At 43.2% G+C, this 15,052-nt stretch overlaps 1 protein-coding gene across 2 annotated transcripts; it reads left to right on the forward strand.

Moving 5' to 3' along the window:
- Positions 1 to 4,277: 4,277 nt before the first annotated feature.
- On the forward strand, positions 4,278 to 8,458 carry Gimap7 (GTPase, IMAP family member 7). Of its 2 annotated transcripts, XM_087658698.1 has the most exons (3): positions 4,278 to 4,359; positions 5,225 to 5,259; positions 7,261 to 8,458. In XM_087658698.1, the coding sequence occupies exon 3, from the start codon at positions 7,298 to 7,300 to the stop codon at positions 8,177 to 8,179; it is 882 nt and encodes a 293-aa protein (XP_087514824.1). In that variant the 5' UTR covers positions 4,278 to 4,359; positions 5,225 to 5,259; positions 7,261 to 7,297; the 3' UTR covers positions 8,180 to 8,458. The 2 variants fall into 2 exon arrangements, with proteins under 2 accessions (XP_087514824.1, NP_001019499.1); NM_001024328.2 differs by lacking the exon at positions 5,225 to 5,259 and having other exon boundaries at positions 4,287 to 4,359.
- The last annotated feature ends 6,594 nt before the right edge of the window (positions 8,459 to 15,052 follow it).

Below are 15,052 nucleotides of genomic sequence, written 5' to 3' on the forward strand. Positions count from 1 at the left end.
AGACTATGAATTTCATGTACTCCCATTGGTCAATTCCTGGGGTTATGTCTTGTACGATTAGAGTCCTTATCAGAACGTTCTTGCTATAAGAGCATTTTGAAGAGTTTCTCCTGAGCTTTCCTCTACAGTTTCAAAGCTTCAGGTCCATCACTGTGTTTGATCCATTTTGTAATGTTTGGTGGGGCAAGAATTAAAGATCTTACTTTGTTCTTCTGTGTGTAGATGTGTAGTATCGCTATTTGCTGAAGAAGCTTTTAGGTAATGTATGTTTTTGACAAATTTTCAAAATATTAGGTGTCTATAGCTGTGCAGTTTATTCCTAGGTCTTACTGTAATTCTGTAGCTCATTGGTCAATGTGTCTGTTTTTCTGACAGTACAATGATGTTTTCATCACTGTGGCTCTGTACCATGGGTTGAAATCAGGTATTGTGGTATCTGCACCATTGCTCTTTTGGCTAAGAGTTGACTCTTTGTCATCTTTTTGCTTCTATATAATTTTCCCCCCTTTCCCCTAGTCGAGTAAAGAATGTCATTAGAGATTTTATGGAGATTATGCTTTTGTAGGTTTCTTTCCGCAATGTTGCAATTTTTACAGTATGAGTTCTGCCAGTCTATGAGTGTAAGAGGTCTTCCTCTCTTTACTATCCTCATTAATATCTTCACTGCCTTAAAGGTTTTTTTCTTTATTTTTTGCAAGGTTTTTTAATCTCTATGCTCAGGGAACCAGTTTAGCTTGGTTGTGATTATTTCTAGGGATTTTTTTCCTGGCTGTAGCAGATGGACTGTTTGCTAACTTCCTTACATGGTTGCTGTTACTGCACAGAAGCATTACTGAGCTGTCTGTGTTGGTTTTGTGTCCTTGATGGAATTATTTCAGTTTCTTAAGCAATTCATGACTTCTCTTCATTAACAATGTAAAGAAGGGCTACCAAATTGCTCATCAAGAAAAGTATCTGATCATAACAAGATTGTGATAAACATTTTATATTAAGCTGTGGTCCCATAATGCATGGACCTAAATGCAGAAGCTAAAACAACCAAATAAATATACTAACTTCTTTGAGTCAGTAGTAACAGACTCACTCAGGGGTGAGTGCACACACACACACACTCACACACAGAGACATATACTTACATACAAAGACACACACAGATACACACATAAACACACACACATGTAGAGACATATACTTATACACAAAGACACACAGATACACACATAAGCACACACACACACAGAGAGAGAGAAAGAGAGAGAGAGAGAGAGAGAGAGAGAGAGAGAGAGAGAGAGAGATGAAAACTAAATATAAGTGCAATTCTTTAACTGAAGAGTCCTTCATTGCTAGGTAAGAATGCTAAGTAGTTAAATGTTAGGGCATCTACAGATGAAATTCACTACGGCCATTCAGTCAAAAAGAAATATAGTTTGACCATCTATTTAGATGCTTCTATGGCTCGAATATAGTTTAAATACCTCCCAAAGGTTTCTGCATTGGAAGTTTGGTTCTTGGTGTGATGATGCAAGAGGTAAGAGCATTTAAGAGATAAAGCTGATTATGGATCCTGTGATCTACAATACCATTCTGCCAGGCAGAGTGTGTCTTCTGATGCAATAGAGGAACAATTATTATCGGGGAAACCAAATCCATTCTCCTTGGATTTGAGGCCCATTCCATATAAGCAAGCTCATGCCTGGTACAGTTTACCTGGCTCAGAGGCCTTGACTGACAAAGTCATAGGCCTCTGGGGGAAACTTCTACTATTATTTTCCTAAGTGGTAATGTCAAATTGTCTTCTCAATACCTATTTATATCCACCGATTAGTGTTTCAGTTTCGGTAATAGAAATTTCTGTTTTCCATGGCAACAGTCAATGCATAGATTTATAACTGGTTCAAGGGTCAAGAATGAGTGAAAATAGAATTCATGACCTTATCATGGGACAGCTATATCACCCCTTCCATGGCTCATAGAACAAAGCAAAACATATATAAGACCCAGAGGATGGTATGGCCTTTATACTCATGAATTCACTGTAGCTCTGTACTGCACAAAATGAAGAAGGCTTGACTCATCAACATTTCGTCGTGGGTAGGGGAAGGGGCTATGAGTCCCCACCTCTCTCTAAAGAACTAATGGCAGCAAGTGGTTGTTAGAAGAGAGTAGTATCATTTTCTTCAGTAGTATAGTTGTCAAAACTACAGGAAATAAGCCATACCCATGCAAGCAACTCTAATCGAACTCTGTGTCACACACAACAGGAAAACATGAAACTAGGAGGGAGACTTAGAGAGAACTAGAAGAGTTCATTGAGAGAAGAAGCAGGATGAGTGGGTACTGGAGAGGTAAGAACAGCTCTGTGTGTGTGTGTGTGTGTGTGTGTGTGTGTGTGTGTGTGTGTGTGTGTGTGTGTGTTAATAAAAGGAGGGGAATAACCCTCATGGAAGGATTTAAGAAAGTATTAAGGTAGTTCTGTGCTTGAGAATGTTCTTCCAAGAGCGAGTTCTATTTTTCCCTGTAGTCTGGTTTCTGGTCTTGCCTTAGAGTTTTTACCTCTGGATGTGGCAATTTCCTCTGAATTGAATCATTTCCATAAGGAGGAAGCTAAATATATCCGTGGGCAAGGGGAAGCTCATAAGATTCAGGAAGAAAAACATTTACAAGACTTAGGAAGATCCTGAAACTTATAAGACTTCAAGAGATCCTACTCAAGGTTGTGTGTACCACAGCATTCACTGGAAAGAACAAACTCTTCTGAGGTGTTGAGGGCAAGTTTTTTCAGAAAGCCTCAAGAATGCAGCTTTGATGAATCATGAATGTCATCCTATGTTAGGTGTTAGGTGAACTTTTCAATCATTCATATGCCTGTAAGCAATTCCTTATCTATCTTTTTGTAAGGAATCACAATAACTTCACTGGCTCACTAAGCAAAATGGGTTGGAATTCTTTCTGTGATCTTTCACTAGTGCCCTATCTAAGATGCGTAAAGATTTTTTTTCCTATCTCCCCAGGGGGGGGGGGAATCACACATGTGATTTTACATGCTCTTATACACACGGCTTATTGGTTGCTCTACTTCTGGGTAAACATCACCATAAATAAATAAGGACATCAAGTTAGTTGTTACATAGACATTTAAATCACCTAGAAATAGAGCCACTTTTTCAAATGACTAAAATAATTACCCTGCATGATGTAACCATGAGAGTTACCCTAGGCTATCTCAAGTACCACAGCCTGAGCAATGCTAAGCCTGGATCCTCCCCCAAACTGAGCTCTCAGCTTTCCACCAACACAGAGAAGAGGGTTAAACAGAACTTTCTGATGCTCCGAGTATGAGTGCATGTAACAGGTTGTTACTTGGAGATATGCAGGTGAAAAATGTACTTACAATCAAGACTTCTAGGACACTGAAGTAAAGAGAAGACACAGGGATGTGATGTGTCAAGAAGACCCAGAGTGTCAGCTCAGTTGGAGCATGGGAGCTAAGGTGGAATTGTAGCTATATTTCAACATGGCACCAAAGACGCACCTTATATCTCCATGCTGACAAATCACTGATTAGAAGCTACCTTGGCACAGGAGATGACCTTTCAAGATGTTGCTGTTCAGCTAAGAGTGATCCTCAGTGGTGGCTAGGGATGGTCCATGCTCTGCTGAGCCCCATCAGTGGTTAGTACTCCTCTCAGTTTGGAGATTAGGGCTACACTCCTGCAGAGAGGAGCAACATGCCGTCCTGCAGCAGATGGTCCTAAGCAACATACGTACCACTGAACAGGGTCTTCAGAGCCAATGCCATTAAACGAAAGCACTGGCTGTCACTTGACCTCTCAGCAGGTACAAGAAGGAAGGGATTCACCCAGGGCTAAGCTGAAGCATCCACAATAGGGGACTGTTTCCTGTTTTTCTTTCTTTCTTTTTTCTTTTTTCTCTCCATCTTTATTAAATTGGGTATTTCTTATTTACATTACAATTGTTATTCCCTTTCCCGGTTTCCAGGCCAACATCCCCCTAACCCTTCCCCCTCCCCTTTTTTAAGGGTGTTCCCCTCCCCATCCTCCCCCTATTACCACCCTCCCCTCAACAATCACGTTCACTGGTGTTCAGTCTTAGCAGGACCAAGGGCTTCCCCTTCCACTGGTGCCCTTACTAGGCTATTCATTGCTACCTATGAGGTTGGAGCCCAGGGTCAGCCCATGTATAGTCTTTGGGTAGGAGCTTAGTCTCTTGTTTCCTGTTTTTCAAACTGAAACCTTTCACATCGGCTCCACCCCTCTAGTTTCTGTGTTCCTTCAGGGTTTGTAGAACTGCAGCCAGATTCCTTGAGGACAGTGTGAGAGCTCATCTGTCCTGCAGAAGGTAAGCTGGGTGGGAAGCTGCAGAGCATGTGGGATAGGGGATGGGGGCGATGACCACGGTGCAGCCCGGCCACTCTGTACATGATGTTGAGAGGTCCTGGAAGACTTCTGGGACTGCTCAGTATGAGGCCCATCATTGCATGAGCAACAGGAAAGACTTGCTTGATGGCAGCCTCTGCCCATGTCGTCATTAGAAGCTGTTGCCTGGAAAACCCAGCACTTTTCCTTCAGATTCACTGCTGTCCCCGAGGATCTTCAGAAGCAGGAGGCAGGGCACCAAGTGTGAATGTGCTCTAACTCCCTTCAACTTCCCACATTATATCTCAGGGCACTGATGACTATTTGAGGACCATCAACATGGGCAGGATTGAAATCCTGTTGCTGACTCTGTGTCTAGGTCCACCTTATGATTCTTAAGAAAGAGGCTGTGACTCTGAAAGTATGGGGGCTGGAGTGGAGGATGGGAGCTCTGGAGCAGGGTGTGATATGCAGGGGGGTTGTATTTGTAATTCTGGCTGAGCCTGTGAGCTGGGGTGCTTTGCAGTCTCCTTTCCTAATGCTGAGGACTCTAATACAGGATCATTTACACGCTGGGCCAGTGCTCTGCCACTGAGCTGCGGCTCCAACCCTGTGTGAATTTCCTTCACACAAATGGCATTGCATAGCAAATGCCTTAATCCTGAGTGGTAGTTATACTTAACACTGCAAACAGAACTTGCCCTGTGCAGTCCCCAGGACCACCATGATGGACTGGTTGCTTGTCCCCTTTGACAGTTGGAGGGAACTGAATCTTACAAGGCTTCAGAGATTCTCAAGAATGGTCAAGGCCCTGACCATTCTGAAGCACTTTCTGCATTCATTTCTAGGTTCTCTGGGTGACCTGGAACCACTTCAGACTGTTGTGAGTTGGGTAGTTTTGATTCTTGGCTCTTGAGATTGCCTTGTCAGTATGGAAAAAAGAAAAATAAATCCAACTGAGAGATGGGTGGTCCTCACCTGGAATGCTTAGGGCTTCACTTCACTTCACTCCAGCTTCACTTCCTGGGGGAAGGGCTGTTCTCTCCCTTCCTGTTCCAGGTGGTGCATCTGATGAGATGTTCATGGGCCTTTAAACTCATGACCTGAGGATGAGACAGGTCTCTGAGAGTTCTAAGGGGCGTGGTGGAGGCAGAGGGTCTTGCCTTTCAGTCCCTGTACTGGGCAGTGTGAGTACAGGGATGTTGGGTGTTGTTTGGACGTGTTGGAACTACTGTTTCTATACCTATAAAATTAGAAAGAAATGGTTTCTCCATCCTTGAATCTTTATATGGAGAAAATACTCCCATGAAATATGTATGCTACTATGCATATATTGAACCATATACTTGCAAGGAACAGATTGCTGGACAAGGTCTGTTATTTGATAAGAGTGTTTTGGTTTCTGCAGTTTTACTATGGATAGTGAAACTGTCTCTTTGTTATTTGTTTTCTCTATTCAAGTTGGCTAATTCTTCAAATACTTAGGGAAAGTGAGGCAGAAACATCTGAGTTTTAGTAGAAAATATTTTCCCCACTAGTATCTTGCTAGCTTGGGGACTTGATGAATAAGGTGGAGACAAAAAAAAAAAAAAAGGAAGGATAAATAGATAGGAAGCTTCCATCAATTCACATTTTCACATTTCCTGGAGTGTTCTTACATGAATATTGGCTGGTGGGTTATCTTAATAATTTCCTCTTCTTGAGCACAGGCACTCTGTAGAAACCCCACTAACAGAAATCCCACTTGGTCATGATGAGTCATGTTTATAATGCCATGGGATTCTGTCTTGCTGATATTTTATTAGAATTTGGTATTGATAATTGTATGTGAGATTTGTTTGCATTTTGCTTCAATCTTTGTGAACTTTGGCCCGTGAGGTTTATTTGCCTCATAGAAAGCTTAGGGAAGCTTTCCTTCTTTCCCTAGGTTCTGGGCAGTAGAGTAGCATTGGAATTTTCCAGTTACCTGGAGTTTAATGTAATAAAATCGTTCTGAGAAGCTATGAGGAACTGTGTACTTTGATGGGGAGCTTGAAAAGTAATTTGTATATCTTTCATGGTCCCTGGACTATCTCACTGCCTGTGACTTGGATCTAAACTAAAAGGAGGTATCTATACACAGAACACATTTGTGACTCAGACATTAGCCTCTGAGCTTTTTACTTAGGATGGGATGGTGGCCTACAGTTCCGTGCCTGGTGACCTTCAAACACTTTGCTAAACACCATAGTTTATCTTTTATCTCCCTGGAGTATGAGAATTTTCGAAAAATAATTTGAAGCTTGAAAAAGTAAGGCCAACACTGCCTTAAATAATACAGAGTTAAACAATTTCTACACCTCTACCAAACGCTCTTTTCTTTTGGAGCTAACAGTCTCTGCAGTAGATTGTCTGCATACATTAACATATGCTTCCCATCTAGGCCATGATCTCAAAATCAACCTGAGATGTTTAGCAAGACCTTTGTCTCAAAACACAGAAACAAAGACATACTTTAAATCTGGCCACTACATATGGCCAGATCGTTAATGCCTTCTACTGACTTCTTTCTCATAGGACAGAATGGTAATTGCTTCTCCCTGGATTCCCCTGAGCTGATGTCTCAAAAACAAAGTCGAATCTGTTTTAGAACAAAATATATCTAGATAACAATATGATAGTAAAACATCAGATTTCAAGCTGGGTGGGTGTTTTCCTCACAGGGAATGGAGAAGGGACTGCAGTAGGCTAGAATCTTAAGAAGGACATACTATGGAGTGTTCTAGATGAAAAGTCTCTCAGAAGCCTTAGGCTGTTTAGATCTGCAGTGGGGGAAGACAGAAGGTCAGAAGGTTAGTGTGGTTTCCATCTTATCTGACCCAGTTTCTCCCCTTCGACACCATAGTCAAGGCACCTGGATTCCAGAGCTTCCACATCAGACCATGGCTGAACTGGATGATGACTCTCTGAGGATTGTTCTGGTAGGGAAAACAGGAAGTGGAAAGAGCGCCACAGCAAACACCATCCTGGGGCAAAAGATATTTACTTCTAGAATCGCACCCCACGCTGTCACCCAGACCTGTCAGAAGGCATCCCGCAGGTGGAAGGAAAGAGACCTCCTGGTTGTTGACACCCCAGGACTCTTCGACACCAAGGTGAACCTGGAAACCACCAGCATTGAAATCAGCCGGTGTGTCCTTCAGTCCTGCCCCGGGCCTCATGCCATCATTCTTGTTCTGCAACTGAATCGCTTCACGATAGAAGAGCAAGAGACCGTTACTAGGATCAAGGCTATCTTTGGGAAGGCAGTCATGAAGTACCTGATCATCTTGTTCACCCGCAAAGACGAGTTGGAGGACCAGAACCTAAACGATTTCATTGAAGACTCAGATACTAACCTTAAAAGCATCATCAAGGAGTGTGACAGCCGCTATCTGGCCATCAATAACAAAGCGGAGGGGGCTGAGGGGGAAATGCAGGTGCAGGAACTGATGGGGTTTGTAGAATCCCTGGTGCGCAGCAATGGCGGGCTCTACTTCTCTGATCCCATATACAAGTATGCAGAGCAAAGGCTGAAGAAACAAGTGGGGATCTTGAGGGAAATTTACACTGACGTACTAGAGAAGGAGATTAGAATAGTGGAGGAGGAGTGTGGTCTTGGGAAACTTAGTACTCAGGAAGGAGAGGAAAAAATACAAGCCATTAGGGAAAAATACAACCTGAAGATAGGAAACCTACGTGAAGCAGCAGAGAAAAACATATTCACTTGGATTGTTGAAGAAGTTAAGAAAGTTCTTTTGAAAATATGGCATTTTTTTTCTTAAGGAGTCTGAATTTTTTTTCCATTTATTCTGAGCATTTCTTCCAGCTCACTCTCTACAACTCACCCTGCTGGCCCTTTCCTACAGCCACCAGCCACCGGCAGATTTAAGAGATAGCAAACCCAGGAATTCAATGCACCAGGGTCAGGACTCAGTGTCAGGCTCCAAGGCTGGATCACACTTGGCGCTCAGCTCCCTATGCTAGCCTGTCCTCCCGTTCCCACCATGATGAACTGAAATGACTTTGTAACCATGAGCCCAAATAAACACTGCTATCTTTAAGTTGCTTCTGTGAGATGTTTTGTCACACTAACAGAGAAGGCAAAATAAGCCTTTTCTCAGTTTGTAGTTCTGATTTTATTGTTAAAGGAGATCATCGGTGGTGTTATCGAAATATAGGAGCTTTTGTTCTGGATTTCAGAGTCAAATCCTTAACCACTGCTCCCCAACCCCCTACACGCCCATCATGGCTACCAGGGTTTCCTCTAGGAACCATTCCTAAGCCTTCCTTTGTAACTCTTCAGTCACTGCCTCATGTTGCTTAATCCTAACTCCACACAGCCTTGGCTGCCCGCAGGAAATGATTTACTGACATAGACTCTAGCTTTGGGCTGGAACACAAGGACAGGGAGAGAGGAGAAAGTATCTCCCCACACTTGCTGTGAGAAATGTCCCAGACCTCATGACTAAGAGTCAGTGCTCGCATGAAGACCGTATCCCACCTGATCCCAGGATGTTAGATGCTCACTGTTCTGTGGATTCCGGTTTTTGGTCTTCTGGATGGGTTGGCTCCGTTTTGTTCAGATTTTCTTTCAGGATTTGCCCAGTTCTTGTATCTTTTGTGAAACTCTATTAGGGTATGAAAAAAAAAGACAATTGCTAATTTTAATGGGTGATCAGAAATAGGAATAGAAGCACGCATATTCCAAAGAAATGACCATTTCCCACACACCCACTCAGCAGGAGAGGCTCGGAATCTGACTAGCAGATTCCACCCCAGGGCTGATATATCTATGAATTCCTGCAACCCAGCTGAGGAACCTTTCTGGCCCTTGCCTAGAACCCACTTCCTTTTCTCCTTAGATTGATCTTCTTTGTACAGTTGGTGGTGTTAGCATGTTAGCTTTCCTTCTGAGCTCTGCCCAACATTACCTAGCAACAGCCAGGTAGAGCCTGGCTTGCTATAAAAAGACAGGCCTCTCCCTCTATCTGACCCTTTTCTCTCACTGGCCTCTCTCTCTCTCTGGCCTCTTGTCCCTTCCCTTTTCACTTTATGTGTTACCTGATGGCCTCTCCTCTCCTCTTCTCTTCTCTCCTCTCCTCTCCTCTCCTCTCCTCTCCTCTTCTCTTCTCTTTGTGTTCCCTCTCTTTCTCTGCCTCTCTTTCCCCCAAAAAACTTCATTCTATACTAGAGTGGTACCTGGGAGTGGGGAGGGTTGCCCACCATACCTTGCTTTACAAAACATATCAAATGGGACTTAGATATTCCTGATAGCAGCTAAAGATCAGTTGTTTGCCCTTAGACTAATGTAGTCATCATGGTCTCCAACTCCTTCTGACTAATTCCTGACAGTCCCTGATGGCTGGCTCAGAAGGTCCAGAAGTCATCAGACAGATGCAACGTTATTCCAAACACCTGCCCAACTAGAGTGGGAGCTTTGTGCAGCCAGAAGCTATCCATGAATACCTGGTTAGAAGAGCCCAATAGTTATCAAGTAAACCATCTTAAATATGTACTCTGAAAACAAAGGGTAATTGTCTCTCAGAATAAGGTGCTCTGTGGTGAGCAATTTAACTATATGTAAAGTCAAGCTCTAAAGATGAACTACTACATGACCTTCCCAGAGCTACTGACATTTGCATCAACTCCTTGGCTCCTGGAAAGCCCAGAAAATTCTCACAGATCTCATTTCTTTGCATTCTCAGTGAGTCAGCCACTTTCCTGAGTAAAAACATGGAGGAGCTTCACAGACACTGGTTCCTCCTCCCACTAGCTCACAGAGGAGCTGGCACCAGAGGAAACCCTCAGAGAGGTCCTGGCCATTTCTGAAGGCATTACAACTGGCCCTTTCTGAAGGCATGACATTCCAGCAATGTGCCATACCCTCAAAGTCCCGAGAACATGCTTCTGCCTCAGATAGTTCCCCTCTATCCTTCTCCATTTACAACACACACACACACACACACACACACACACACACACACACACACACATTATTTTTTACAGAATGTTTCACTTGAACTTTTTACTTTTTGGCATTGCTAATGAGGTCTTACACAGCACATGTCATCAATTGGTATGTTTGCCATTGTGGTGCTAGCAATGAATCCCAAGCCTCCAGCACCATTAGCAATTGTATAATCACATAGTGATATCCCTAGTGCATGCGTGCTTGCTTGCTTTCTTTCTCTCTTTCTCTCTTTCTTTCTTTCTTTCTTTCTTTCTTTCTTTCTTTCTTTCTTTCTTCCTTCCTTCCTTTCTTTCTTTCCTCCTCTTCCTCTTCCTCCTCTTCCTCCTCTTCCTCCTCTTCCTCCTCTTCCTCCTCTTCCTCCTCTTCCTCCTCTTCCTCCTCCTCCTCCTCCTCCTCCTCCTACTCCTCCTACTCCTCCTCCTCCTGACACAGAGTCTCATTAAGTTGCCCAGGCTGGCCTGGAAAGCCATAATCCTCCTGTCTCAGCCTCCTGAGTGCTTGGACTATAGGTGTACATCACCACACTAGGCATGTTTTATTTTAGAAGGATTAGATTCTTTTTTAATGATTTGTTTTTATTGTTTCTGAAAATAAGTGTGTAGATGTGTGTATGTGTGTGGCTGTGTGGAGGTGAGTAAAAGGCCAGAAGCTTTTGATCTCTCAGAGCTAGAGTTCCAGACAGTTGTGGGGCTGCCTGACATTGGTGCTGGGAACTGAACTTGCTTCCTCGGTGAGAGCAGCTAGTGCTCTTAACCACTACCCTTGGGTGTCCAGCCCCACATTCTCTTATATTAAGCATGTTTTTAAAGCTATAAAAATCTACACTCAGATTAAGGAGCACAATCCCTAATGTTAGAAGCGTAATAACTGCATGTATTTCTATTTTGTATAAAATTGAGTCCTAGTGAATAGAGGGGAATGGTTCCTGCATCCCCATGCCTCTGCATTGTTGTCTTAGGCTGATGCAGCCTCTGTGCATTGGTATCCACAATGACTGATTATGGACACCTGCAATTTTAAATAATTTAAGTTTTTTTTTCCCGGAGCTGGGGACCGAACCCAGGGCCTTGTGCTTGCTAGGCAAGTGTTCTACCACTGAGCTAAATCCCCAACCTAAATAATTTAAAATAATTTTCCATGTGAATTTCAAGTCTGCATGGCTTCAAAATACACACTAAACCTACAAAAGAGGGGTGGCAGTTTACACATTGGGAACCATGTTACCCTATTTCTCAAGTACACGCCAAGGGTGAAAGAACACACTGCGGTCATGTGCCACGAGACCTTGCTCCTGGGGAAGAAGAAATGCCCCTGTTGCTCTGCTCTGAGTGAGACTCTGTCTGACAGGAAACATGTATCTCACTCTGGTTCAGTGAGAAAAGTCTGAGATGTCTGGGCAAGGCACTGTAGAAGAGCCCAAAACACCTCAATGGGAACTCTCTGGTGAGGTCTCACCATGTCCAGCCTATCCTCACGACTCATCCCAAACACTGAATGACTAGACCACCCAAGGGTTCCAGGTAAGGGGAGGGATGTCAGGCCTCTAACATCCTAACTCTGCCCTGTGAGGCGACCAGGTTGTTATATGAAAGGTCCAACCATTGGGTGGTGGAGAAACAAAACAGCTTAGGTGGAGACAGCAGGTGTGGTGTTGCTACAAACACACAGGTAAAATGTCAGGAAATGATCTTGTTTTCATAATTTGAGACCTTTCTGAGAAATGGAGGTCACAGGCTCCCAGAGATATGTAGAGATCAAAGAGAACAAAGCTGCATAGTGAATCGAGAGCGTTGTTCTGTGAGTGCGGCCCGGCACGTGTAAAGAAAGATGTTAAGGGTTGAAGGTAGAAGCCTGTGTTGACCTCATGTGCACACTCGGATAACTATGACTCACTGTTCATAGCTTTCCTCCTGTTCACACTCTTCCTGGCACAAATGGCTCTCTCCATGATAGTGGGGTCTGTGTAGAAGCCAGAGGCTGTGTGAGGACATAGTATAGTGTGTGACTGGGCAAGAAAGAGACTTGGAGGGACAGGAGAAAGAATTAAACGTCTGTCTAGCAATGTGATCTGCCTCCTGGGGTCAATATTTTGGGCCAAGATGTGAGCTGACCCAAGGTGTAATCACCTATCAGTGTCTACAGCACAGCAAGGCCATGAGGAGTCTCGTCAGCCAAAGTCCCAAACTGCTGCTCCATGACAGATCTTCTTAGTATAGCAAAGGCAGCCCCAGTCCCCAGTAGGGTCCTTATTTACATCTGAAACGTCATGAACATGACCCTCCCATTGCTACTAAGAGTCTGGAATTCTGAGCCCTCATCAGAACTACCCACGAAGCTCTGATTCTACAATTTCTAGGTCCCAGATTCTCAAAACTTCTCAAATTCCTCCTCCACACCTGTTACCAGCTCCATGTCAACCTCAGGTGTAATCACAGCAATGACCACATCCTGGTTCCAATTTTCTATTAGCTTCTTGTACTTTAGAAAATACCCAAGACAGTCAATTGTGTTTTGCTCCAGTCTGGAATTCACTATAGAACCAGACTGGCCTTGAACTCACAACCCTCTCATCTCAGTCTCCCAAGTGCTGTGATTTCAGACATGCCTCACCATGCCTAGTAGAAAATAATCACATAATAGGGAAAGTTTCAGAGGTATCCCTCCATGCTGGTTTGGTCCGGTTACTTCAGGCCTGTTACACCACCATACATAATGGTAGAAACATAAGGGAGAAGATCTCTTAATCATAGAATTAAAAAAGTAAAGAGAGAATCAGGAAGTGCCAAGGGGCACCAGTAGCTGCTTTAAAGACACATCTCCAATGACTTAACCTCTTGTCATTAATGCCATCTCCTGATGGTTTCACCGCCTCCTTTAAAGCCTTAGACTAGAGAGAACCCCATCAACATGTGGGTCTTTGGAGACCCTTATACAAGCTATACCACAGCCTACATGTCACAAATAAAAAGCAAACCCAGAAAGTTAAGGTACCTTAGAAATAAACTCTCATTATTAGAATCCAATTAGCCCGACCTGTTCTATCGGATATGGGGGTGAGACAGCACCAGTGGTCCATACGAGGACAGTGTGCCAGGACAGCTGTTCTGAATTCGAAGTTTCTGTTCAGCAGCATCTTGGGAACCAGGGGCTCCAGGCTCTGTCACAGTCCTCTCAGGGGACAAAGGCAAAGGCTTGAGAGTCCTGCGGTGGGCAGAAGAAAGGAAAAGCTAGAAACTGGTAAGGGGAATGATCTCTGCTAACTTTTCATGCATTTCTGCTTTCTTGACATTTTTATTAAGGTTAAGGGCTTTGTATTTACATGCACACTTATAGTGTGTACTGTTCAAATCCAGTCTCCCTCTTCCCGCAGTTCCCAGCCTCCAGTAAGTGCCACTTTATATTATTATCAATGTTTCTTAGAGAATTCCCGCGTGCAGTATTAATCTTTCTGTGTTTCATCCACTTTGATGGAAGTTCCTTTATGGGTAAATGAAATTACATTGTGTATATATATTCCCCTTTTTTTTTTCTATCTATCCATCTGTTGAGCACCTATTTTGATTCACAGCAATGTTTCATCTATTGTGAATGCTATTCCGATAAACATGGGCAGGCAAGTATCTCCTTGATATTCAGTTGTCATTTCCTTTGGGTATGCAGCCCCATGTGGAATCTCTGTGTTATGAGGTAGATTTATTTATATATCCTTTTGAAAAGCCTCACTGTTCATGGCTGTAGTAGTTAGCATTCCCTTCATCAGTGTATGAGCGCCTCCCGTCATGTCTAATAATAATAATAATAATAATAATAATAACAATAATAATAATAGCATTTACTCTTTGCTGTTTTGTAATGTCCATTCTAATTTAGGTGAGATGGCATTTTGTTGTTTTGGTTTGCATTTCCTTCAAGGTTAATTATACTGAGAATTTTCCATCCATTTATTGGCTACCTACAGGTCTTCTGAGAAGTGTCTGCTCAGCCCACCTTTTGCTCTTTCTTTATTTTATTCTTTCTTGATTTTACTTTTCTCTGTGGTCAAGGCGTCTAACTCCTTATGTGGAGCAGTGGTTGAAGCCCCTGTCAGATGACGAGATTACAGCTGTGTCCTCCCCCATGGTGTGGTATTTAAGGCTGTGTCCTCCTTCCTTGTGTAGTGCCTCTTCACGCTGTTTTCTCTCTGATGTAATTTCACTTTGAGGTCAAATACAAACCACCCATCCTCAATAGCAGTCTCCTGAAGTATCTTTTCTATAATTTGTTCTAATGATTTCAGAGTTCCAGATCTTAAATCCAGGCCTTTGAGTTAGTGTCTATGGTGGATAACAAGTAGGGCCAAGTTTCAATCTTCTATATGCAAATGTCCAGGTTTTTTTTGGGGGGGGGGTGCTGTCTGTTGAAAAGGCTGCCCTCTCTACAGTGTATAATTTTGGCACCTCTGCCAGGATTCAGGTGGCTGAAAATGTGTGAATTTATTTCTGGATCCTCTGTTGGGCTCAACTGATCTATATGGTCAGCTGCATACTTTTCTATTCCTATGGCTATATTGTATTTCTTGGAACATGAATTGGTCATGTTGCCTACAACATGGCTTCTTGTGCTGGATGGCTTTGTCAATGTGGGAGGTCTTTTGTGTTTCCATGTGAATTTTTGGATTGCTTTTTCTAGTTACCTGAAGAATATC

Source organism: Rattus norvegicus, chromosome 4, assembly GCF_021556685.1.
Source record: "Rattus norvegicus strain SHRSP/BbbUtx chromosome 4, alternate assembly SHRSP_T2T, whole genome shotgun sequence".
Taxonomy (NCBI): domain Eukaryota; kingdom Metazoa; phylum Chordata; class Mammalia; order Rodentia; family Muridae; genus Rattus; species Rattus norvegicus.